General features: G+C 43.9%; 1 protein-coding gene across 6 annotated transcripts in view; it reads right to left on the reverse strand.

The window, feature by feature from the left end:
* The window catches only part of wdhd1 (WD repeat and HMG-box DNA binding protein 1), a 113,500-nt gene that overhangs the window by 72,568 nt on the left and 13,461 nt on the right, over window positions 1–27,471 (reverse strand). For 4 of the 6 annotated variants that reach the window (XM_061704018.1, XM_061704044.1, XM_061704035.1 and 1 more), the window contains exons 5-11: window positions 23,450–23,561; window positions 19,537–19,587; window positions 19,351–19,446; window positions 19,181–19,273; window positions 11,143–11,249; window positions 10,836–10,977; window positions 3,352–3,562 (exon numbers count right to left, since the gene is read on the reverse strand). In XM_061704018.1, coding sequence (XP_061560002.1) covers window positions 3,352–3,562; window positions 10,836–10,977; window positions 11,143–11,249; window positions 19,181–19,273; window positions 19,351–19,446; window positions 19,537–19,587; window positions 23,450–23,561 — 812 coding nt within the window. The remainder of the gene's footprint in view (window positions 1–3,351; window positions 3,563–10,835; window positions 10,978–11,142; window positions 11,250–19,180; window positions 19,274–19,350; window positions 19,447–19,536; window positions 19,588–23,449; window positions 23,562–27,471) is intronic. The other 2 variants (XM_061704027.1, XM_061704052.1) reach the window with 2 other exon arrangements.

The following is a 27,471-nucleotide window of genomic DNA, read 5'->3' on the forward strand; positions in this document are numbered from 1 at the left end:
ATGTGGTCAGGAAGTGAAGAAACTGGTCCAAACAGGTTGGAACGGGTGGATGAAGGTCTCAGGTGTGTTATATGACAGGAGAGTCTCTGCTAGGATGAAGGGCAAAGTTTATTAAACAGTGGTGAGGCCAGCCATGATGTACGGATTAGAGACAGTGGCACTGAAGAGACAACAGGAATCAGAGCTGAAGGTAGCGGAAATGAAGATGTTGAAGTTCGCTCTCGGAGTGACCAGGTTGTATAAAATTAGAAATGAGCTCATCAGAGGGACAGCCAAGGTTTGATGTTTTGGAGACAAAGTTAGAGAGAGCAGACTTCAATGGTTTGGACACGTCCAGAGGAGAACTCGTGAGTATATTGGTGGAAGGATGATAGGGATGGAGCTACCAGGCAAGAGAGCTAGAGGAAGTCCAGAGAGAAGGTTGATGGATGTCGTGAGGGAAGACATGAGAGCAGTTGGTGTTCAAGAGGAGGATGCAGGAGATAGGCTTACATGGAAAAGGATGACGCGCTGTGGCGACCCCTAAAGGGACAAGCCGTAAGGAAAATAAGAACTCTGACATTGTGCAATCGTACGTGTTGTCTGTCCCACACCGCCGGCATGTTTTTTTGAAATAACTTTATTGGTGGCCAGATATTTACAGTACTACGTCAAAAGCCACGCGACAAGGCTAAAAGCCACGCGGCAAGGCTAAAAATAAACTAGCTTTTGGATTCTAATATATTGTGCACGACGGCGACATGGAGTAATTGTCTTTTGCGGAGCCAATCAATGATGTCATTGATCGGATCTGCGAATTATGACATTAAAGCAGATCAGTTTATCAGGCAGATCAGATTGGTGTAAAGTCTAAGTTATTTATTTAATTTGGGCTCTCTCGGTCGTACATATGAATCTGTTCAGTGACATTATTACAGACTATAACAGAAATACTAAACAGCAGAAAGTTTGTACAGCACTGTACACAACTAATGTTCACACGAACAAGATTACTGTATGTTTCCAGGGGTTCAACTAATATTTTAGACGGTTTTGCCTTACCATGGCATTGTACAATGTACAGGGGGTCCTCTGTCTGCAATAGTGTACTTGTACGCAAGTCGGAACGTGCTGTATTCTACCTTGGCGAACACAGTAGGAAGGTCATAACTACACAAAATATTTATATTAGTCTTTTTGGCCATGAATATACATAAATCAATCAAATTAATCGATCAGAACCGAGACGAACATTCCCATTCTCCCGGAATCGTTCACATTTCAAAATTTTGGTCCCTAATTTCGATACCTCGTCCACTGACCATCAACGAAGAAGAACTAGATTTTGGTCAAATAAATGACTCAATTCAAGACTTGCAAAAACATTATGTCATGAAAATGAGGTTGCAAGACTAACATGGTGAAACACCTTCAGATACATGGTGTAGAAGTAGCAGAGTGCCCCAGCTTTGACGACCCTTGCTCTTTGTATTTCCTGTATCCAATATTGCTGCTGAAATAATGCAAATTCCCCCGTGTGGGACAAATAAAGGTTATCTTAAAGAGTGTATGCTAAATATTTTTTATATTAATGTACTTTTAAATTTATAGGCCCATTTTCTCAAGTGACATAGCAACAGTGACGATTTAATTTGTTTCCAGTCTCTGTGTTTATCTAGCTGTCAAGCGTTATCGTCTATTTCAGTATTTCCTTCTATTGACAAGTGCTAATTTGCCTGCTATTTTGGTCTTCAAAGTTGGCTAATCTCCGCTATAACACTGTTCCAGCCTTACTTATGTGACAAGTGTACTGTACCACCCAATCACTTATTTTGGTGTTTTGCAATTTCAGGTCACGATAGCTTAGCAACTGGCTTCCCAGCCGTCTGTCTCCCGTCTTGTACTCCCTTCGTCCTTCGTGATAAGGGTAATTGTCAAAATGTAGTTTATTCGCTGTCATGGAGGCATGATTGAAAACTTGGCAATATGTATTTGTCATTGTTGGAAAAGAAAGGCCTAGCTTTGCTTATTTTAAGGAGGTGGTGGTGCAGCATAAATAAATAAATAAGGAATATCCCATACTAATTTCACGGCAGCATCTCTGAGTTAAAATCGTTCGTGAGCTTTCTCGTTCCAGGAAGATGGTGTATCTCAGGCTGAGCAGGGAGCTTTGAAAGGGAGTTTGAAAGGCTCCCGCAGAGACGTCTGGGTATATAGTCCTACAGTTCGGGCTAGTGGCACACCCTAATTATTATGCTTTCCTCCATTTCCTCCTTGCTGTACAACTCTGCCAAAATCGCAGGTTTCTGCACTCAGAAATCACTCAGTCAGCCTCTCTCCCGTTGGAGGAGCTTTTTGACGTCACCGCGTCAAAGCTCCTCTGAATAGAACCTTTTTCTATCCGATGATGTGACGCTGAATGTCAGACACCCTTTTGACGCTCTGCGACAGGTCAAAACTCAGTAACACCCCCTCAGCACACACACAATGAATGGGGAAAGTCCCAGGCGCCTTGCCGAGTGCAGTGTGAAAGAGCCTTTACGCTGCGTTGACAACGATTGCACGTTCGCCACCACTGCTGGGCATCGTATTTAGCCGCGTTAGCTTTAGCTCGTAGATAGCTGGGGCGGCGCAAATGCAGTACATAGCATGCAAAAGCATTCCACCTTAGTAGTGGAAAGCAGCAAGCTCGGGTGACAAAAAGGAAGCTGCAGTTAGCCGCTGGCTAGCATAATGACAGTAAAGCCATGCGGTTCCCACAATTCATTGTGACATAAAAATTTTAATTATTACCGTGATAAAGACGTTCATTTTTGTTGTGAATGTGTGTTTATGTTACCACTAGTTGAATGTGTGCCTTATTCAACTGTCAGATTTCTGGTTGATTTATGGTGCACAACTATGTCATTAGACGGCACGGTGAGCGATTGGTTACCACATCTGCCTCACTGTTCTGAGGACCCGGGTTCAAATCCAGCCTCGCCTGTGTGGAGTTTGCATGTTCTCCCCATGCCTGCGTGGGTTTTCCCCGGGTACTCCGGTGTCCTCCCACACCCCAAAAACATGCATGGTAGGTTAATTGAAGACTCTAAATTGCCTGTAGGTGTGAATGGTTGTTTGTTTGTACATGCCCTGCTAATTGGCTGGCGACCAGTTCAGGGTGTACCCCGCCTCTCGCCCAAAAGATAGCTGGGATAGGCTCCAGTGTGCTTTTATCCAGGGAATTTTTCACAAAAAAGCACTGTGAAGGCATTGCATCTTCAAACACTGAAAATCAGTTTTATATTTGTTAATATAGTATTGAAAATGAAGAGCAAGTTTCAATTCACCCCTACAAATTAGACAATCAGTCACTGCGCACCAAACACTTACCAAGCGAATTTTCATCATCCAGGAGAGTGCCTCTGTGCTTCGCCCGCCCTGTTGCAGGTATGACGAAATCGTCGTCGTCATCCTCATATTCATTGACCCCACTGACTGCTTTCTTAGTAGGGGAGTGTCTATCATGCCATCCTTCATCCATGACCTGGTCATCATCATCAAATAGATCTTCATAGCCTCTCTCTTCCTTTTCTGCATTCACCTGACGACAATCCAGAATGTTAATTGTAGCACTTACATTAATATTATAACAATTGTTGGGACCCCTCTGTTAGTGAACGAAAACCCACAGTGGTCACAGAAATAACTTGAATCTGATAAAAGTAATCCATCCATCCAATTTCCATTCCGCTTATCCTTACTAGGGTCGTAGGCCTGCTGGAGCCTATTCCCAGCTGACTATGGGTGAGAGGCGGGGTGCACCCTGAACTGGTCTCCAGCCAATCGCAGGGCACATAAACAACCATTCGCACTCACATTCACACCTACAGGCAATTTAGAGTCTTCAATTAACCTACCATGCATGTTTTTGGGATGTGGGAGGAAACCAGAGTCTGTCTGTCTTTCTTTCTTTTCCTTTCGGCTTTTGTTCAAGTGATTTCTTGATTGAACAGTTCTGAAGGTAATCAGGCTTGGGTGTGATCAGTGAAATTTAACCAAAAGTTGTGATTAGCCACAATGAATTTAAGATTTTTGGGGGAGTGATTACTTTTTCACACAGGGCCAGGTAAATAGATTTTTTTTCCCTTTGTTTTGGCAAATCTTTTTCTGACAGAATAGTGAGGGAAGCAATCTTGTCTTTGTTGGTTTTTATTACAAGAAACAAAGAAATCTTAGCAAAGAGAGTAAGAGGTACGAGTCGTCACGACACGTTACCCCTTACTGAATCCCAACCAAAACATCGTTGTTATACAGAAGGGAAGGTGACAGAGAAGAGGGGGGGGGGGGGGGGGGGGGGGGAAGAAATTATCTTCATCCAGGTGCACTCAAACTTATCTTAACAGGGATGGGTACATGCAGAGGATGAGAAAGGAGGAGGAAAACAGGGATCAGTCAAAACATGGCCAGTACACGTAAGTACTGTGCTGACTAAGAGCTATGGAACAATAAAACGTGACTGTTGTATAAAACTAAAAGAACTAATATTTGATACATACGAAAAATTCAAATCACCTTACTGAATGAAATCATTTAAAAACAGTAGTTTAAGTTCCCTTGGGCTATATTTGTCTGATATTTACATTTGTTTGACGATCTTAAAGTGGAAAAACTATGCAAAAATATAAGAATTTGAGAAGGGGGCACTTTTTCACCGCACTGTCAATGTGATTTATGCACCGCTCAGCATATATTTTGGCCCACCCTGTAAGAAACTGGAGCAAACTGCTCCAACTGTAGGTTTGAAGGGTGCTTTCTCCAGACAGCATGTTTCAGCTCCTTCCACAGATGTTCAATATATCAGGACTCATAAAAGTCCACTTCAGGATAGTCAAATGTTTTGCTCTTAGCCATTCTTCGGTGTTTTAATCTGTGTTTTGGGTCATTATCCTGTTGCAAGACCCATGACCTGCGACTTAGACCAAGCTTTCCGACACTGGGCAGCACATGAGACCAAGCTTTCCGACACTGGGAAGCACATTTCTCTCTAGAATACCTTGAGATTTTATTGTACCCTGCACAGATTTAAGACACCCTGTGCCAGATATAGCAATGTAGCCCCAGAAAATAACAGAGCTTCCTCCATGTTTCACAATAGGAACAGTGTTCTTTTCATGGTACACTTCCTTTTTGCGTCTGTGAACTGATGCTGATGTGCCTTGCCAAAAAGTTCCAGTTTGTCCTAGTGTGTCTTAACTTTGTTAGAATGAATGACCAATCACCTCAGTGCATCACTTGGAATAAGATTATATTGTGAAAAAGAGGCTTTCATGATGTGTAGTGTCTGACGTGCTCCGAGCCTCAGCCTCCACCGCGCTTCAGTGAAGTCAATTTTTATCAATTATACATGATATGCACGACATGATTCTCTTAAAACTCATTCATTGCCTGCCCTCCCCTTAATGTGTTAATTTGTGATTTTAATCAACGTGGATAGTATTTTAGACTTGCTTTCAAAAGACTTTAAATGTTCTCAATATTCTAGATTTTACCCAACACGTCATGCAGCCAACTCACAACAGAGCGCACATTCTCAATCTAGTTATCACCCACGGGCTAGCTAAGAATGTGGTCTCTGTTGTCGACTTGGCTGTTTCTGACCACCACTGTGTTTTTTAATATCACCAGTTTTATCAAGTGGGAGGCCTCCGTGAGAAATGTGTTGAAACGCCATCTTACCTCTGAAGTGGCTGCAAATTTTATCAAAGTTTCTAGCACATGTCCCTCTCCCATTTTTATCTGTGATTTTATTGTTGATGATTTAAACTAGGCTTTACACGATCAGGATTTTTGGGGCCAATCACCGATCAGCGAGTTTAAAAAAAAATTATAACCGATCCTGTCACAAGATGGAGCGTCTATTTAAATGACTTGTTCATTCACTGCAAATACTTGTGAACTCAATTGCTCAAAAAAATTATATTCACAATAAATGTATCTTTGTTCATCTATTTATGGCAGTGAGGCATAGTGACGGACAGAACAAATGAATGGTCTTCTATTAGATGGCAGGAAGTACATACAGTAATTAATGTATCCACTTTTTGTGACATTTTTGTTTGTTGGTGTGCTGTGAGATTTTTCAATTGTAAAATGTGCCGTTGCTCCATAAAGGTTGGAAATCACCGCTCTAGTCCAATCAGTCAGGTCAAATCAACATTACAAAATAATTAAAATAATTGTAATTAAATTACTTCACACAGACCAAAACTTTAGAGCATGATTCAACAGAACGCCGCATGTTTGCGTGCTAGGCTACATAACGTTTTGTTGCCTGCTTGCAGCCGTATTGTATTAAAAGTACGTGAACATAACTCAAGCAATCCTTGAATGAAAGTACTCTCCCGAGCACCGGTGACCACCAACACACGTTTTTTCCCCATTTTGTTCTTATAAACACACGGCGCGATCCAGTATTGTTGTCGTCGCCAAGCTAACAAGTGTATCCGGACGCGTTTGAGTTGACAAGATGAAGCCCAATGATCATAAAAAACGGTGGTATCGGAATACAAGATTTTATTGCAGTAGTCTGACATAGTGCAATCGTGAAAGACCAGATTTGTCTTGTAGTCTGATCCGGGCATTACACCAACACCGCCGACGTTTTTTATTTTATAACTATTGTTGGTCAGATATGTACAGTACTATGTCAAAAGACACGCGACAAGGCTAAAAATAAACTAGCTTTTGGATTTGAATGCGCTGTACACGACAATGACATGGAGTAAATGTATTTTGCGGAGCCGATCAATGACATCATTGATCGGATCGCCAAATTATGACATTAAAGCCGATCAGCATAAAATGCTAATTATCGGACGATACCAATCTGTTCGGTGTAAAGTCTAATTTTAACAGCAGACTTCGGGCAAGCCTGGACCTTAATTGGCCCTCTCGAAAACAAAAAATACATCACCAGAATTTCCTCTAAGCCGTCTGGAAGTCTTTCTCCATGGCCTCACTGAACTCCTCCCATACCAGAGTTTTTGCCTCAGCAACCACCAGAGCTGCATTCCGCTTGGCCAGCCCGTACCCATCAGCTGCCTCAGGAGTCCCACAGGCCAAAAAGGCCCAAAGGACTCCTTCTTCAGCTTGACGGCATCCCTTACCGTTTGTGTCCACCAACGGGTTCGGGGATTGCCGCCACGACAGGCACCGACCACCTTACGGCCACAGCTCCGGTCGGCCGCCTCAGCAATGGAGGCACAGAACATGGTCCACTCGGACTCGATTTCCCCCGCCTCCCCCGGAACATGAGGAAAGTTCTGTCGGAGGTGGGAGTTGAAACTCCTTCTGACAGGGGATTCTGCCAGACGTTCCCAGCAGACCCTCACAATACGTTTGGGCCTGCCACGTCGGACCGGCATCTTCCCCCACCATCGGAGCCAAATCACCACCAGGTGGTGATCAGTTGACAGTTCCGCCCCTCTCTTCACCCGAGTGTCCAAGACATGTGGCCGCAAGTCCGATGACACGACCACAAAGTCGATCATCGAATTGCGACCTAGGGTGTCCTGGTGCCAAGAGCACGTGTGGACACCCTTATGCTTGAACATGGTGTTCATTATGGACAATCCGTGATGAGCACAGAAGTCCAATAACAGAAGACCGCTCGGGTTCTGATCGGGGGGCCGTTCCTCCCAATCACGCCCTTCCAGGTCTCACTGTCATTGCCCACGTGAGCGTTGAAGTCCCCCAACAGAACAATGGAGTCCCCAGCGGGAGCGCTCTCCAGCACCCCCTCCAAGGACTCCAAAAAGGGTGGGTACTCTGAACTGCTGTTTGGTGCATAGGCACAAACAACAGTCAGGACCCGTCCCCCCACCCAAAGGCGGAGGGAGGCAACTCTCTCGTCCACCGGGGTGAACCCCAACGTACAGGCGCCGAGCCGGGGGGCAATAAGTATACCCACACCTGCTCGGCGCCTCTCACCGTGGGCAACTCCAGAGTGGAAGAGACATTTTATGGATTTTTCAGAGAGGAGGTTTTAACCATTGTAAACTGCTCTCTTCAGGAGAGAACCTTCCCAGCGACCTTGAAAGCAGCAGCGATAGAAGAAGAGCAATTTCGATTTTAATGATTTTAAAAACTACTGACCTGTATCTAACATCATTGTTCTGCAAAAGTTTAGAAAAATTATTATATTATTGTTATTAGTCAACTCACTGACCTTTTAGCAAATTTTAATACTATTGAAAAGTATCAGTCTGAATCATAGCACTGAGCCGGCCCACCTCCAAACTTTACATTTTAGAGTCAATGCTGATAACCATAAATTAACTGTGTGCCGGATCTCAGCACTGCCTTCGACACAGTAGACCACACTATTCTTTTAAACAGACTTAAACACCTGATTGGCCTCTCTGGTACTTAACAGACATGCTTCTTATCCTACCTCACTGACAGAACTTTTATGGTAAGTCTAGATACATGCTTTTCAGAAATCCATGAAATAACGTGGTTTGCCGCAAGGATCAATTTTAGCCATTGTTTTATTCAATTTGTATATGCTCACTCTTGGCAATGTCATCAGGAGGCATAGAGTGAACTTCAGCAACACTGATGATACGGAGCTATACATCTCTGTGTCTCCTGATGACACCAGTCCAGTGGATAATCTTTTAAACTGGATTTTAGACAAATCCTGGATGGCAGAGAACTTTCTCCATCTTAACCAGGACAAAACTGAGGTTTTCGTCATCGGCCCTGAGGCCCTAAGAGAGAAACGTCTGACTGAACTACAAGCGCTGTCCTTAGAACCTTCGCCATTGGTGAAAAACTTGGGTGTTATTTTAGACTTTGAGCTCACTTTTATTCCACACAAAAAAAAAACAAAAAAAAAAAAACAGGTTTTATCATTTAAAGTATATGCCCAGAATCTGACCGATTCTCTGTAGGACCAACATGGAGATGTGACTGCATGCTTTTAGTTTCAGTCGGATTGATTATTGTAATGCCCTGCTTTCTGGTCTATCCAAAAAAACAAACTCAGCCCTACAATTACTACAGAACTAAGTAGCACGTGTCCTGACGAAGACCAGAAGGCATGAACAAGCTATACCAATTTTAAAATCACTGCATTTGCTCCCCGTGTGTTTCAGGATCAATTTTAAGGCTCTTTTACTGGTTTTAAGGGTCTTAATGGTCTTGGGCCTTCTTTATCTCTCAGAGATGCTTTTACCCAAAGAATCCTCATGGGCACCGAGGTCCGCTGGCTCCGGCCTTTTAGTTACGTATTCCAAAAGTCAGAACACACACTCACGGTGAGGCATCATTCCAGTTTTACGGCCCCCGTTTGTGGAACAGACTGCCGGAGCACCTCAGGGCTGCAAAGAACATTCATGTTTTTTAGGAACAGGCTTGAGACCCACCTTTTTAACTTAGCTTTTAACTAATATTTAATTTTCCTTTTAATGTACTTTAGATTTGTTTTATTTCCTTTTAACTTTGTTATATTTTCAATGTTTTGTTACCATTTATCGCATTTTATCTTTACTTCTATGCTATTTTCTAGTCTTAGGCTTTTATTAAATGCTGGGTTTTATGCAGATATGATTTTGATGGGCGGCACAGTGGAAGGCTGGTTAGAGCGTCAGCCTCACAGTTCTGAGGACCACGGTTCAATCCCCGCCCCCGCCTGTGTGGAGTTTGCATGTTCTCCCCGTGCCTGCGTGGGTTTTCTCCCACATCCCAAAAACATGCATGAATTGGAGACTCTAAATTGCCCGTAGGTGTGACTGTGAGTGCGAATGGTTGTTGATTTGTATGTGCCCTGCGATTGGCTGGCAACCAGTTCAGGGTGTACCCTGCCTCCTGCCCGATGATAGCTGGATAGGCTCCAGCACGCCCGGGACCCTAGTGAGGAGAAGCGGCTCAGAAAATGGATGGATAGATGGATTTTTAATTATGTGTATGATTATTTTTAGTTTCTTTCCATGTTTCCACGGAGAGACTCCTCTGCACTGGGAGGTGTAATTGACTGGCCATGGTTATGCCTCATGGGGTCCTCAGTCGCCATTTGTGGCTCTCCATACGCCACTACACAAGGGCTCCATGCCAGTACCCTGTGGCCACAGTCTGCTGTTTGCTCTAGGAGCAGACTGCTCCCTGAGATGGCATTTCCCACTTGGTTTCTCTGTGCAAAGCCATAGGTCATTACATTGTCATTTTCTTACTTTTTAATTACTGCGTGTGCGTGTGTGTGTGTGTGTGTGTGTGTGTGTGTGTGTGTGTGTGTGTGTGTGTGACTACAGAATACAAAATGACAGTGTTGCCCCACATACTCGCAATGCGCTACTCACTGATTCCACTTTTCTCTGTTATTTGGAGGGGGAAGGGAAAAAAAAGAAAAGAAAAATCAACTATTCGCTGTTTTGTGCTTAGGCCAAAGCACTGTCTAATATACAAGTATTGCTTTGGTGCTATCATGTGGCATATTGGTGCTATGGAACTATGTTGAAGTGAGTTGAGGAGCTTCATCATGTAATGCTTTGCCACAATCTTGTGGCATCTATAGAGGCAATTATTAACATTTTTAGGAGGACAATTGCTCCCAGATTTTCGCTAGTGCCTCCATGGTCGATCCCTACCCTCCATGAATGGGGGGACAAACACTGTATAACTTGATTAGTTAAAATTCTAATTCACTTTTCATTCTCGTATGCATGGGAGACGACGTGGTAACTAATGGAAGTCGTTATAGCTAGAGCCGTTTGAAGCAGAGTTTGTACATGCAACGTTCACTTGGCATTTAAACACAGCAGGAAGAATTTTTTGTAAACACCAGAAACAAATATTTAGAAACAAAAGAACTATACCTTGGGCGTTGTGGTTTTAGATATGGATGCGTTGAAACCCTCCAGCAGGCCCAGACAGCCCTCAATGTCAGTGTAAGCGATCTGACTGCCTGACGGGTGCCAAGCTAAACTGCACACCGTGAAGCCCTTCTCATGCTTCTGCCTGGGGAGCAGACAAGGAAACTAACAATATAACACCTGCTGTCATCTTATATTATTATTTTGAAATGACTTCAAATAGGAAAGAACTGTTGGGTTAAAAAAAAGTTTCAGTTTTTGCACAAAATGAAAATATTACATGATTGATGATTACATATGTATTACATACCTCTCTAAACACAGTTTGCTTTCTATGTCCCACACTGTTATGAATCCCCCCACGCTGGCAGCTGCCAGGAAGTGCCCACATGGAGACCATGCTGCCACATTGATGGGCTGAAAGCAAAAACAGTGGACACTGTGAAGATGATTTTTTTTGTTTTGTATTGATTTGTTTTCCCCACATGTACAAGTAATAGAACAAGAAAAACAGATTTATTTATTTTTTGTATACCGGGCTGCAACTTTTGGGGGCTGTGAGACTTCACACCAATAATAATTACATTGCAGCAGGTCAGATGTTACAGGTGGCCAAAAACCAAATATTTAACAGTTCAGTCTGGGCACTACTATACTTAGCAGCAATAGGTTACAGCATTGAATCCACACTGTTTCAGTTCCACAACACAAACATTTTATGGTTGTTTGTTTCAGTTGTGATGACCTTTCAAATAGTAATTCCCTTCCCTATTCCAAAACTGATTTAAAATGTTTTCTGGGAGTAGTGCTGATAAGATACAATATCTGTGAATCATTATTGTTATTTTTTTAAAGAGTGAATTAGTGTATACCAGATATCCTACAGTACTTTATGAATGGTCCTTATTGCTCTTTTGTGTAGGGTGATTCATGACTATTAGAAGTTCTTGTAGTTTTTTTCCACCCAAACCTAAGCACAATACCATATATATGGTAGAAGAACTAGAGAACAGTGTGGAGTGGTTTATGGTCTGGTCTTTCTTTGTTAATGATAGCAATGTTTCTTGCTAGTTTAGATTAATCAGAACATGCTTAACATGTGGCCTCCAGCTAATCTTCTCATTTATGACCTATCTTGCACACTTTTAAGTTTAATCCCATTTAGTTTTATTATGCCCGTGTATTTTGTAAGTTCTACATTACATATGTATTATTGGATTTACATCTAATGATAGTTTATTGTTGTGAAACAACATTTATAGCATGTTCAAATTCCTTTCAATAGTTTGCTTGAGTTGTCTTGTATCATTAACTCAAGAACAACTGTTCAGCAAAAAGTACCCAAAAAAGTACCAGATTTAACGATTCAGGTACATTACAATTGTCGATGATAAAGCTTGGGCCCCAATACTGAACCCTGGGGGATACCTCAAGTAATGTTCAAACATGCCAAGTAGTTCTAATGAATATCCGACCACCACATGACCACAAAGACTGACCTATTTCTTTGGAAAAGACTATGTCTGTGTCAAGTCATATTGACACTTAACTAGATAAAGCTCGGTCTTTCCCCATCGTGAAACCTAAGGACAAAGATTACACTGTGGAGACATGCAGGATGACCCAGAAGGTCTGCAAATCTGCTCGTGACCCCCACGACGTGACTGGGGGAAGGAATTGATTGATGACTGTTGAACAATACAACAGACCTTTTATCAGCTCTCCAGATACCGGTCAGCAAACGCAGTAACAGGCGTCCCGTTTCACCGAGAGGACATGTTTCTCATCCGGTGTCATTAATGTAACATGATCACTTACTCCTCATTAATGGAACATGAACACCCCCTCAGTGGTGACCAAAGACACTTCCAGTTGGACTCCTCGTGATTCTGTACCATGTGGTGGGAGTGGCCAATAAAATAACATTGAAGAAATCCCACCTTTGCACCAAACAAACAAACCTACATGAATATTCTAAATGTATACCTTGATTTCTACGTCATTAATGTGTTGCTTCTGCAGGTCTGACTACGAGACTACTTGAGAAGAACTGAACCACTGGGTTTGAAGCCAAACAGTACGAAATTATGTATTGAATAATAAGTACTTGATTTGCCACAACTAAAGGTGAAACAATCATTTTGTATACTTGATCTCTGCGTGAGACAGTTTCAAAGTTGGGAATCATTTATTTGAAAATGTGCTGAGTTTCAACCCGTGCTTAGGGCATGACTCACACATATACAATGAAATTTAACATGGAAACCAGAGTCGATGGGCGTGGTCTCCTTCTCTGACTCAGAAGTACAAAACCCTCTACATCCTTTCTTCTCATTCTCTCTCATCTTCATCTCTTTCGCCTCCTGCTCACCCCCTGCACTCTCCTCGCTCCTTTTGCCTCGCGCCCCCTTTTTCCTTTGTTTGTCACCATGTGGCGCGCGAAGTCCGGACCACGACGAAAGCTCTGTTTGATGAGAAGCCGGCGATGCTGCTTCTGTTTTTTTTTACCCCAGCCGGGACTTGTTTGCAGTGGCCCATGAGAGACACTCCTGACATTCCAACAAGTTACGTTCGCAGTCTAGTGCAAGAGCGTGTCTGCCAACCAGTCCAAACACGGTTATAAGCACACCCGCCTGAACAACAACTTTATTTTCATTGTCCTCTGTTTTTCCTATTTGTACATCATCTTCCTCAACTAAACCTACCTCCTTTCCTCCTGAGACAACTGAGAAAAGACTATCCCAGGGCCATGTGATCTACGATCAGGAGTAAAACATTGCAGTGATTACTTGAAAGTACAAATTGGTGCATAGTAACTTGGGGTTAAGTGAGCGATCTCACACGACTCCCGTCGTTATTGTCTCTCAACATGCTTCAATTCATTCACGCTCATCTCGAGTTCAGCAATTCACGCTATATTCTGTCATGTTACGTATGCTTGCTTTTGATTTCTGTAGTCAAGTCCCTCTGCATTTGTCCCCAAAGTCCCCTGTAGTTTACAGTAATTTTCTCTATATTAAACATCCCATTGTGTTCTGCGTGTGTTCCGAGTCAAGATATTGGCCAATCAAAAACAAATTCTTTACATAAATGTGGCAACATTTTCAGAAAAAGATTGATCCATAAGGTTTTTCATTGTTTTGTCTAGCAGTAAGCTAATCAACGGCGTGGTACCACATTTTTATACTAACTAAACAGCGTACCGTACTTTCCCGTGTAAAATGCGCACCCATGTATTATACGCACCCCCAGTTGAAAAAAAAATTCTGGAAAACCCTTCAGCCTATGTATAATGCATTTTTACAATGCATTATTTTGCTTCTACCCATATGATCAAAACAAAGTATTATCTGTATTTTGTTAGTTTTTTCAAAGAATGATTCTGAAGTTAAGCACTTTCTTTGAACAATATTTTTTTTATTTATTTACTTATTTTGAAATTCACAGCCTACTTTTATTTAGTAAATGAGAAAACACACAGTTGTGCTCATGTTTGATTACCGAGGCAGAATTTGAAAGATGTGTACAATTTTTAAAGAAAACATTGACCAGGCGAAACACATTTAATTTTATTTTAATGGGATTCAAATTAAACTGTCAAGCATTTCAGAAAAGCATTATCATTAAACAATACATAACCATAAAGAAATTCATGATGATTGTTGTTCAGTCATCAGTCGGATTTAAAAAAAAATAATTCACAAATTATGCCTCGGTATGTAAATTGTACATATATGCAGTCATATGTACCCCTGTCATATTGGAATGAAAGTGTAGGCGACACCTTTTTCATGACCAGGAGGTGGCATAATAGAATGAAAGTGTACAACTTTTCATAACCTCTCGGCGGCAGTGGCATATTGGAATGAACGTGTACAGCTTTTTCATAACCTGTAGATTGGGGCATACATTTATAAAATGTGAAAGTCTTTTTCATTTTCTCCTATACCACAGGTGTCATACTCAAGGCCTGGGGCCAGATACGGCCCGCCACATAATTTTGTGTGGCCCGAGAAAGGAAATCATACACACGATTTCATGTATATCAACTTCCATGATTCTTTTTAAAATCTGTACAAAATTTCGAATTGGCATAAGTAACAAATAATATCCAAAGATATTGCAAGCATTTGTTTTTGTTACCAAACCCCTTTTTACAGTAACTTGAACAATAGTTGAACAGACTATTATCCTTGCCTTCTGATTTAAAACCTAGTTATAACGGCCCTCTGAGGGAAACTCCAAGTACAATGTAGCCCACGACATGAGTTTGACACCCCTGTCCTATACATATGTATAATGCGCACTATTGACTTTTGAAAACATTTTGGGGGGTAAAATGCGCATTATACACAAGAAATTACAGTAAGTTGTAACATTCGCGCCGTTTCTCTTGAAACGCACCCCAGGGGAACGAAGGAGAACACACACGTATATACCTACATAGTGATTATGAAGCTTCATATAGTTATCATCTTTCCAAACACCTTCGAAACCTTTCCAATGCAATGACTCTGATAACAATTTCCTCTAACTTCGTGAATAGTATGTCACGATTCATGAGTGTTGAATGCTTTTGTTTTTAATTATTATTTTGAGGTAAATTAATATTCCAATTGCAAGTTTTTTATTGTTTCTTGCATCTGTTATTTCTTCTGCTGATTCAATTATTAGCACACAGTGTTAATCTGTTAGTTCTGCAACCATATTTATCGTCAGAGGGTAAATTGTATTTAAGAACGAATAAATCTAACCTATGATTGAATAGTTTGGAGAATTGTGGTAGTAATGGAACTGGTCTGTATTTTGGTACGACATAATTATATTAGATATTTTCATTTAGTTTGGAAATATACCAGTCTTTAATGATAAATTACCGATTGAGGTCAATAGCTTATAAAAAAAATAAAATAAAAAATCCCTTCAATTACCAGTGGCATATCTAAATTGTTATATATACACACTACATGGAGGATGGATTTCACTCCATCAATGTACTCAAAGTTTGACCATATGGTCCCAAGTCTAGAATACCTTTTGCCAGGTCAGGGCCTATCTTTCACAAAAAACTTATTGAAGCCATTTGCCAACTCCTCCATTTTATACAGTAGTTTTCCAATATGATTAACAAGGAAACCATTTAGTTATACTATATTGCCATCTCTTAAAATACTGCTTGGTACTCTCGAGCCCTCTCTAATATTACTTTTAACACCAATATAAAGCAGTGCAGTTGTACAGCACTGCAAATTAAAACTCCAATCATAAAAACATTGTTAAAGATACAAACTATCCATCCAGCCATCCATCCATTTTCAACCGCTTACCCGAGGTCGGGTCGCGGGGGCAGAAGCTTTAGCAGGGACGCCCAGACTTCCCTCTCCCCAGCCACTTCATCCAGCTCTTCCCGGGGGATCCCAAGGCGTTCCCAGGCCAGCCGAAGGATGTAGTCTCTCCAGCGTGTCCTGGGTCATCCCCGGGGTCTCCTCCCAGTGGGACGTGCCCGGAACACCTCACCAGGGAGGCGTCCGAGAGGCATCCGAATCAGATGCCCCAGCCACCTTGTCTGGCTCCTCTCGATGTGGAGGAGCAGCGGTTCTACTCTGAGATCCTCCCGGAAGACCGAGCTTCTCACCCTCTCTCTAAGGGAGAGCCCGGACACCCTGCGGAGGAAACTCATTTCAGCCGCTTGTATCCAGGATCTTGTTCTTTCGGTCACGACCCACGGCTCGTGACCATAGATGAGGGTAGGAACGTAGATCGACCGGTAAATCGAGAGCTTCACCTTTCGGCTTAGCTCCTTCTTTACCACAACGGATCGATACAAAGTCTGCATCACTGCAGACGCTGCACCGATCCGCCTGTCGATATCCCGTTCCATTCTTCCCTCACTCGTGAACAAGACCCCAAGATACTTGAACTCCTCCACTTGGGGCAGGATCACATCCCCGACCTGGAGAGGGCACGCCACCCTTTTCCGACTGAGGACCATAGTCTCAGATTTGGAGATGCTGATTCTCATCCCAGCCATTTCACACTCACCTGCGAACTGCTAGTGAGAGTTGGAGGTCACGGCTTGATGAAACCAACAGAATCACATCATCTGCAAAAGGCAGAGATGCAACACTGAGGCTACCAAACCAGACCCCTCTACGCCTCGGATGCGCCTATAAATTCTGTCCATAAAAGTTATGAACAGAATTGGTGACAAAGGGCAGCCTTTGCGGAGTCCAACCCTCACCGGAAACGAGTCCGACTTACTGCCGGACATGCAGACCAAACTCTGACTCCGGTTGTACAGGGACCGAACAGCCCGTATCAAGGGGTTCGGTACCCCATATTCCCGAAGCACCCCCCACAGGACCCCGCGAGGGACACGATCGGACGCCTTCTCCAAGTCCACAAAACACATGTAGACTGGTTGGGCGAACTCCCATGCACCCTCGAGGACTCTGCCAAGGGTGTAGAGCTGGTCCACTGTTCCATGGCCAGGACGAAAACCACACTGCTCCTCCTGAATCTGAGATTCAACTTCCCGACGGACCCTCCTCTCCAGCACCGCTGACTAAGACCTTACCAGGGAGGCTGAGGAGTGTGATCCCCCTGTAGTTGGAACACACTCTCTGGTCCCCCCTTCTTAAAAAGGGGGACCACCACCCCAGTCTGCCAATCCAGAGGCACTGTCCCCGATCTTAAAAAGGGGGACCACCACCCCAGTCTGCCAATCCAGAGGCACTGTCCCCGATGTCCACGCAATGTTGCAGAGGCGTGTTAAACATGACAGCCCTACAACATCCAGAGCCTTGAGGAACTCTTGAGGCCTTGAGGAACTCCGGGCGAATCTCATCCACCCCCGGGGCCTTGCCACCGAGGAGCTTTTTAACCACCTCGGTGACCTCAACCCCAGAGATAGGACAGCCCGCCTCAGAGAACCCAGACTCTGCTTCCTCATGGGAAGGCGTGTCGGTGCAATTGAGGAGGTCTTCGAAGTATTCTCCCCACTGGCTCACAACGTCCCGAGTCGAGGTCAGCCGCGCCTCATCCCCACTCTACACAGTGTTGATGGTGCACTGCTTCCCCCTCCTGAGATGTCGGATGGTGGACCAGAATTTCCTCGAAGCCGTCCGGAAGTCTTTCTCCATGGCCTCACCGAACTCCTCCCATGCCCGAGTTTTTGCTTCAGCAACCACCAAAGTTGCATTCCGATTGGCCAGCCGGTACCCATCTGCTGCCTCAAGAGTCCCACAGGCCAAAAAGGCCCGATAGGACTCCTTCTTCAGCTTGACGGCACCCCTCACCGTTGGTGTCCACCAACGGGTTCGGGGATTGCCGCCACGACAGGCAACAATCACCTTATGGCCACAGCTCCGGTTGGCCGCCTCAGCAATGGAGGCGCGGAACATGGTCCACTCGGAGTCTATGTCCCCCGCCTCCCCCGGAACATGAGCAAAGTTCTGTCGGAGTAGGGAGTTGAAACTACTTCTGACAGGGGATTCAGGCCAGACGTTCCCAGTAGACCCTCTCAATACGTTTTGGGCCGGCCACGTCGGACTGGCATGTTCCCCCCCATCGATCATCGAACTGCGACCTAGGGTTTCCTGGTGCCAAGTGCACGTGCGGAAACCCTTATGCTTGAACATGGTGTTCGTTATGGACAATCCGTGATGAGCACAGAAAACCAATAACAGAACACCGCTCGGGTCCTGATCGGGGGGGGGCCGATGCTCCCAAACACGCCCTTCCAGGTCTCACTGTCATTGCCCACGTGAGCACTGAAGTCCCCCAGCAGAACGATGGAGTCCCCAGCGGTAGCGCTCTCCACCACCCCCTCCAAGGACTCCAAAAAGGGTACTCTGAACTGCTGTTTGGTGCATAGGCACAAACAACAGTCAGGACCCGTCCCCCCCACCCGAAGGCGGAGGGAGGCTACCTTCTCGTCCACCGGGGTGAACCCCAACCTACAGGCGCCGAGCCGGGGAGCAATAAGTATACCACACCTGCTCGGCGCCTCTCACCATGGGTAACTCCAGAGTGGAAGAGAGTCGGAACTTCTTGACCTCACACACTAGCTCGGGCTCCTTCCCTGCCAGAGAGGTGACATTCCACGTCCCTAGAGCCAGCTTCTGTAGCCGGGGATCGGATCGCCAAGGTCCTCGCCTTCGGCCACCGCCCAGCTCACACAGGACCCGACCCGTATGGCCCCTCCCACAGGTGGTGAGCCCATAGGAAGGGCCCGCGTCCGGGCAAGGGAAACCTGAGTCCATTTTTTTGTCATCATCATAAGGGGTCTTTGAGCCATAATACAAACTATGAAAACAACAAAAACAGCCACTGTATGTGAAACTCACCTGAGTCAGCAGATCATCAGACAGCGTGCTCACATGATCCCAGGACCCTCTCTCATACAGGTAAACCTTGGTATACACAGGAACTGCCAAAAACTAATGAGAGATATTGTGCATACATCAATTAGATAAGCAATAACAACAAGACAAAGTGAACAATTTGTCATCTTAACCTTTGCTGTGTGAGGTTGCCAAGCCAGGCGACACAATGATTTTGCATTGCTGACATCATTGGTCTTCTGCAGCAAAGGCCAGCTGATCACCTGAGCCTGAATTGATGCACAAAATCCAATCAGACAGACCATGCACAATATGAAACAACATTACAGTATGCAGACAAGTGTTTGGCTATAACAGACCTGCTCCTCAATATTCCACACAACGACTGAGCCATCACAGCTGGCAGACGCCTGTCGAAAGAAGCGTTTGGTATAATGATCCAGATCCACTAAATACACATACAGTAAATTGGGTCTATCATATTCACCACTCTAACTGTTGTGGACAAAGCTGACCTAAGGTACAAGCTAACTAAGCGGCTGCTTAAAGCGTGACTTTTTCTTTATCAACACATGCACATTAATTATTAAAGAAATGAAAACTGGCTAAAACATTAAAATCCCACAATCCATGAACAGTTGTAACATTTAGGTACTCGTCAAGCAGAGGTGATGCCGTGGTAGTGGTGGGAGGCTGTAGATCAAAGTCTGCTTAGGGCCCTGTAGCACCACAATATGTAATAACAGTGCATTATGTAATAACTAGGGGTGGGACTATAACACAATCACATTATAATCTAATTAATTAGTTTAAAAAAAACAACAACATTTGAATCGCATTTTGTGTTCCAAAAAACACAGTACCCGTGTCAGTGCACAATTTCCTAGTATACCGATGACATTGACGCACACTTCAAACCTTGTCTACCAAAATGGAGGAATTGGATGAAACAGCGTTGCTAGGACTGATGGTATTAAAAATATATATATATCCGATGGAAGCATAAATAAGTGTGGTTTTGTGCAAAAAGGAGTTTTCATACCACAGAAGCACTTCAACCCCCTCTGACATGTGATCCAACTGCAAAAAACATGTTGCGCGGAAGGCATCGGTTGAGGAATAAGAAACGTTAAACAACGAGGGAGAACCAAGGTCTCTTGTATTTACTTCCCCGCATGGAGCCAATTTTGTTGAAGTGGAGTGAGGATTGTGGAGTGTGACACAACAGTGTCCAGAGCTACTCACTCAACATGATTTATAAAGCACTTTATATTTAAACCACAGCTGAAAACAAAGTGCTGTATAAGAATCAAACTTCAAATAAATAATCCATCCATCCATTTTTTGAACCGCTTCTCCTCACTCGGGTCGCAGGCGTGCTGGAGCCTATCCCAGCTGTCATCAGGCAGGACACCCTGAAGTGGTTGCCAGCCAATCTCAGGGCACATAGAAACAAACAACCATTCGCACTCACAATCATGCCTACAGGCAATTTAGAGTCTCCAATTAATGCATGTTTTTGGGATGTGGGAGGAAACCGGAGTGCCCAGAGAAAACCCACGCAGGCACGGGGAGAACATGCAAACTCCACACAGGCGGGGCCGGGGACTGAACCCGGGTCCTCAGAACAGTGAGGCTGACGCTCTAACCAGTTGGCCACCGTGCCGCCTCAAATAAATAATAATAATAAAGACTCCCTTCCTTGAGCCGTCACCTTATCTTGGTGGAGGGTTTTGTGTGTCCCAATGATCCTAGGAGCTAAGTTGTCTGGGGCTTTATGCCCCTGGCGGGGTCATCCATGGCAAACAGGTCCTAGGTGAGGGACCAGACAAAGCAAGGCTCAAAGACCCCTTATGGTGACGACAAAAAATGGACTCAGGTTTCCCTTGCCCGGACGCGGGTCACCGGGGCCCCCTTCTGGAGCCAGGCCTGGAGGTGGGGCTCATAGGCGAGCGCCTGCACCCATGGGGCCCGGCCGGGCACAGTCCGAAAGGGTAACGTGGGTCCCCCTTCACATGGGCTCACCACCTGTAGGAGGGGCCATAGGGGTCAGGTGCAGTGCGAGCTGGGCGGTGGCCGAAGGCAGGGACCTTGGCGATCCGATCACCGGCTACAGAAGCTGGCTCTCAGGACGTGGAATGTCACCTCTCTGGCACGGAAGGAGCCCAAGCTGGTGTGTGAGGTCGAGAAGTTCAGACTAGATATAGTCGGACTCGCCTCCACCCACAGCTTGGGCTCCGGTACCAGTCCTCTCGAGAGGGGTTGGAATCTCTTCCACGCCGAGCAGGTGTGGGTATACTTATTGCTCCCCGGCTGTACGTTTGGTTTCACCCCGGTGGACGAGAGGTTAGCCTCCCTCCGCCTTCGGGTGGGGGGACGGGTCCTGACTGTTGTTTGTGCCTATGTACCAAACAGCAACTCAGAGTACCCAACCTTTTTGGAGTCCTTGGAGAGGGTGCTGGAGAGCGCTCCCGCTGGGGACTCAATTGTTCTGCTGGGGGACTTCAATGCTCACGTGGGCAATGACAGAGAGACCTGGAAGGGCGTGATTGGGAGGAACGGTCCCCTCGAAACAGAACCTGAGCGGTGTTTCGGGGGGACCGCGGCAGGGGAAGATGCTGGTCCGACGTGGCAGGCCCAAACGTATTGTGAGGGTCTGCTGGGAACGTCTGGCGGAATCCCCTGTCAGAAGGAGTTTCAACTCCCACCTCTGACAGACTTTTGCTCATGTTCCGGTGGGGAACATTGAGTCCGAGTGGACCATGTTCCGCGCCTCCATTGCTCAGGCGGCGACCGGAGCTATCGGACTCGTTTCCAGTGAGGGTTGGACTCCGCCAAGGCTGCCCTTTGTCACCGATTCTGTTCATAACTTATGGACAGAATTCCTATGTGCAGCCGAGGCGTAGAGGGGTTTCGGTTTGGTGGCCTCAGTATTGCATCTCTGCTTTTTGCAGATGATGTGGTTCTGTTGGCTTCATCAAGCCGTGACCTCCAACTCTCACTGGAGCAGTTCGCAGCTGAGTGTGAAGCGGCTGGGATGAGAATCAGCACCTCCAAATCTGTCAGTTGGAAAAGGGTGGCGTGCCCTCTCCGGGTCGGGGATGAGATCCTGCCCCAAGTGGAGGAGTTCAAGTATCTTGGGGTCTTTTTCACAAGTGAGGGAAGAATGGAATGGGAGATCGACAGGCGGATCGGTGCAGCGTCTGCAGTGATGCGGATGCAGATGAGGTGGCTGGGGCATCTGATTCGGATGCTTCCCGGACGCCTCCCTGATGAGGTGTTCCGGGCATGTCCCACCGGGAGGAGACCCCGACTACATCCTTCGGCTGGCCTCGGGATACCCCCGGAAGAGATGGATGAAGTGGCTGGGGGGAGGGAAGTATGGGCGTCCATGCTAAAGCTATTGCCCCTGCGACCCGACCTCGGATAAGCGGTAGAAAATGGATGAATGGATGGATAATAAAAACTTTAAAATAAACAAAACAAAAAGAACAATAAAAACAGTAATGGATGCTAAGGCTTAAGCCACATTAAAAGCCAAAGAGTAAAAATGGGTTTTCACACGGGTTTTAAAAATAGATAGTAAGGGGGAAAATACCATTGAGAAATTTAAAAACTAATAAAAGAATCTTAAAATGTATTCTAAACTGCACAGCCAACCAGTGGAGAGAGGTCAGGATCGGAGTTATGTGGTCCCTCTAACGTAGTCCAGTTAGTAGACGAGCAGCAGCATTTTGAGCTAACTAGAGATGCTTCAGGAAGGACGGGCTGACTTCAAAATAAAAGTGCATTACAATCCAGCCAAAATGTAATAAAGGCATGGATTAGTGTTTTCTAAACGCTCTTGTGCAAGAAAGGGTTGAACCTTTGCCAGCTGCCTAACATAGAGTAAACTGGATTTCACTACTGCACCAATTTGACGATTCAATTTAACTGTCCATTTTCAAACCCAAGACTGTTGTCTTCACGTATTGTCTTAAAGGGCCCAAGTCAACAAGCGAGGATTTACAAGGGCCACTTGGACCAAACATGGTCCCTAAAGTTTTCTTTTCATGAAAATTTAAAATACCTGATTTTACTAGTGGAAGTGTGGTGAGGACAGGTGTGGCAAGTTGAGGTAAAGTGCAATAGAAAAAAATCTAGAGATGCACTTTAAAGGAACTGGTAGATGTATTTTGTTGTGCCACTTTAGCTACTATGTTCAGTTTAAGAATTTCAAATTTGTTTTCCTGTATAATCAAATTAAATGCACTGTAGTGTAAATGTACCCACCAGAAAGTCACCTTTCGGGTCAAAGGTGACACTGAGCACAGGGGCTTCATGGCCCCGCAGGGTTTTTTGTTGGCTGCTGTCTGACACTTCCACCACTTTAACCAAGAAGTCACTGAGGCAAGGACAGAAATGACAAATCAGTATGTGCACACTGGTAAATGCTGGCAATTTGGTCAGAACAAACAAGAGGAATGTTAGCTGTATATATATAAAAAAAAAAAAAAAAAAAAAAAAAAAAAGTTTACTTCATTTGTCTAACAATTGCCTGTGTCTTATATGCGTTTCAAATGACTACATTTGTTTAAATCAATAGAACAGCAAAAAATAACAGTGTGAAAATGCCAGCATCAGTAAAGCCCCATGCTCTGCACTAACACAAATCAATTCTGATAGCAGGCAATCACAGCTAATCATAAACCGATCTGTGTGGCTCTGTCTGTGTGTCGAAAATGTGATTCTATCACATAAATGTGTGAGGGTCATTCTGTACCAGAAGAATATTCTTCAACATAACATCGTCCAGTGAGTCATAATATGATCAAAATTGAATCCAACTAATGTGACATGCAAGAATTCCTTTCTAGCTGCTAAAGTTGAAGCCGAAGCAAAACAGACATGCATGGTTTGACAAAGTGAAAGCGACATTTGCTCATCTTTCATCTTATTCTGAATATTTCTAGGGGGATAATGTGAGGAGGCAATATGGACATGCAGGTGGATATTCTCACATTTTAAAAAAACACCAATATACTGTACATAACAGCAATAATGTGACAAGCGCTATGAGAAGATTTTATGTTGCTGCTGAGCAAGCTCAGCGACAGCAACGCAAAATGATTCCATGTTGACAAAGATTTTTATTTAGTCTTTATTCTATCAACACAGTTGCAATAAAATATGTGCAGTTTATGAAAACGTGTTTTAATTCACTTTATTCCCCAAGGTGAAAGGAGAAGCTTGATTCCACATGCACAGTTGAAAGTAAGGTGAGATTTAAAGGGACTCTGATACCGTGAACACTGGCACTTATTCCATTGTTCTGGACTTACAAATTATGTCTGCAGAAGAAAAAAAAAAATCCACCCAAAATAGACTCAGTAGTAATTTGAGGAGAATATTCTGATGAAATAGTTGAATTTCAGCCAGATTTTAGCCCGACCACATTTTGGACACGTCAAGTGCAGAAGGCGCAGATATCGCCTCAATTAATTTTTATGTATTCTGCAGTGTAATTTTTGCCTATTGTGAAAGTCTGGATGTATTTTAGACAATAACGAGTGAAGATAGTAACAGCGAAACATTTTAAAAAGCTTTAAGAAGAAAAAAAAACGATCGTTGAAATGCCTCGTTGAGGAAAGAAGACAGCCACGTCATCCCACAGAAGTACTTGTAAATTCATTTCGGCATACAGTATATAAAGGGGTTTCGTCAGCTCAATTTTGTATTGAATGAATCACAAATGCATCCAAGATGTTTGATAAAAGGATGACACAGGCACAGTTTCTGTATGGTGCATGGTGGCATTGTGTGACACAGGCGGACTTTGATGTGCACTGTTGGCTGTTTCACGGTAGACACCTGTCATCATGGTATCGTGTACATACTATTTTATCAGGCTTGAACGTAGGGCTGCAAAATTCATCGAATTTTAATCATGATCGTGATTTTGCCTCCCATCAATAAATGAACCTGATCGTCAGTGATTTCTTTCACATTTAAAATGGGGGCACTGCTGCAAATGAAGCATTTCTATGCAGCAGTGCCCGCATTAGTCGTCAGCCAGCCACCAGGGGACGAAAGTATGGTTAAGGCTACATTAAGGGCTTCACTGCGCTCCGTGGCCAACTTCCAAAATAAAAGCCTCAAATGGAATTTATGTCCAAGGTAGTAGTATAGTAAGATTTTATTTTAAAGTTGGCCCTCTCAACACCTTGGCGGAGAGGCGGCATGTCACGGTAAGACACTACAGGACTGTGAAAAAGTATTGGGCCCTTTCTCAAATTCTTAGAATTTTGCATAGTTTCCCCACTTTAAGATAATCAAACAAATGTAAATAGACAAATATAACCCAACTTAACGTAAAATGCTGTTTTTAAATGGTGATTTCATTTATTAATAAAAAATAAAATAAAATAACTATTCAAAGTTACCTAGCCCTCGCCGAAAAAGTAATTCAAGTTCAAGTCAGGTGATTGGCTGGGCCATTCGAGCAGCTTTATTTTTATTCTTTGAAACCAATTGAGAGTTTCCTTGGCAGTATGTTTTTGGATCATTAGCTGAAATGCCCACCCTCGTTTCATTTTCATCATCCTCGTAGATGGCAGCAGATTTGTCAAGCATGTCTCGGTACATTCATCCTTCCTTCAATAATGTGAAGTTTACCAGTATCATTTGCTGAAAAGCAGCCCCACACTCTCATGTTCCCACCGCCTACCTTTTGGTATGGTGTTTTTAGAGTGATGTGCAGTGCCGTTTCTTTTCCAAACGTGGTGTGCATTATGGCATCCAAACAGTTCAATTTTGCTCTCATCCGACCAGACTATATTCTCCCAGTATTTAACTGCCTTGTCCAAATATTGTTGAGGAAACTTTCAACGAACTTTGACATGCTTTTTTTCCCCCAGCAAAGGGGTCTTGCGTAGTGAGCATGCATACAGGCCATGGCGGTGGTGTACATTACTCACAGTTTTCCTAGTGAGAACAGTACCTGCTAATTCCTGGTCTTTTTGAAGCTCTCCCTAGGTGGTCCTTGTCTCTTGCACAACTCTTATAATTATTCTTTGCACTCCTCTGTCAGAAACCTTGCAAGGAGCACCTCATCAAGGCAAATTCATGAGGGTATGACTGGCTTTCCGCTTGCGTATTATGGCCACAACCGTGCTCACTGGAATGTTCAGAAGCTTAGATATGCGTAACCTGTGCCATCGTTATGTTTTGCAACAATTAGTTTGCGATGGTCTTGAGAGAGCTCTCTGCTCTTACCCATCATGAGATGTGTCTTGACTCAACCTGGCAATGAGACCTTTTTGTACGCCATCAATTAGGATTGAACCATTTGATATTCATTTGTACAGACAAGGGGCTGGATTGCTGGATTTTAGGTGTCGCCTTGGCTTTCCATGCCTTTTTGCAACTCCTCTTTCTTCATGTGTTCAATACTTTTTCCTGTGTCATTTCAAATTTTTACACACAACTTAATTTCTGGGCTTATTTGTTCCACTTTCTTTATGTGTGTGGATAACTTGGGTTGTTCCCAACATCTGGTGAAATTTTCAGGTCAATAGCACCTTTGGAAGTATATTTAGTAAGAAATTTGGGGGTATTTTGGCCCCCTCTTCCTTGCAGAATTGTTTGAATTCAGCAAAAATTTAGGGTTTTCGAGCATGAACGGTCTTTTTAAAGTCATGCCACTTCATTTTGATCGGATTCAAGTCTGGATATTAATTAGGCCACTCAAAAACCTTAATTATGTTTTTTTAAGACATTCAGAAGCTGACTTGACTTGTTATCCTGCTGCAGAGCACAAGTGCGCTTCAGCTTGAGGTCACAAACTGATGGATGAACATTCTCCTTCAGGATTTACTGTTAAAGAGCAGAAATCATGGTTCTGTCAATTACAGCAAGTTGTCCAGGTCCAGAAAGGAAAAGCAGCCCAAGACCATCACACTACCACCACTATGTTATACTGTTGCAGGGGTCGAACGTATAGTTTCCCTAATTTGTTTAAGATCACAAAACAAATGTAAATAGTCGAATATAAACCAAGTGAACTTAAAAGACTGATTTAATTTATGAAGGGGGAAAAAAATCAGTTACCTGGCCATGTGTGAAAAAGTAATCCCCCCCCCTTTAAATCATGAATTCATTGTGGCTCATCACAATTGTTGGTTAATTTTCACTGATCATACCCAATCCTGATTACCGACAGACCTGTTCAATCAAGAAATCACTTAATCAGAATCTCTCCTGACAAAATCAAGTTGGACAAAAGAGCTAAAAAATCTGCAACAAAAAGACACAAT

The sequence above is a fragment of the Phycodurus eques genome, chromosome 2, assembly GCF_024500275.1.
Source record: "Phycodurus eques isolate BA_2022a chromosome 2, UOR_Pequ_1.1, whole genome shotgun sequence".
Lineage (NCBI taxonomy): Eukaryota > Metazoa > Chordata > Actinopteri > Syngnathiformes > Syngnathidae > Phycodurus > Phycodurus eques.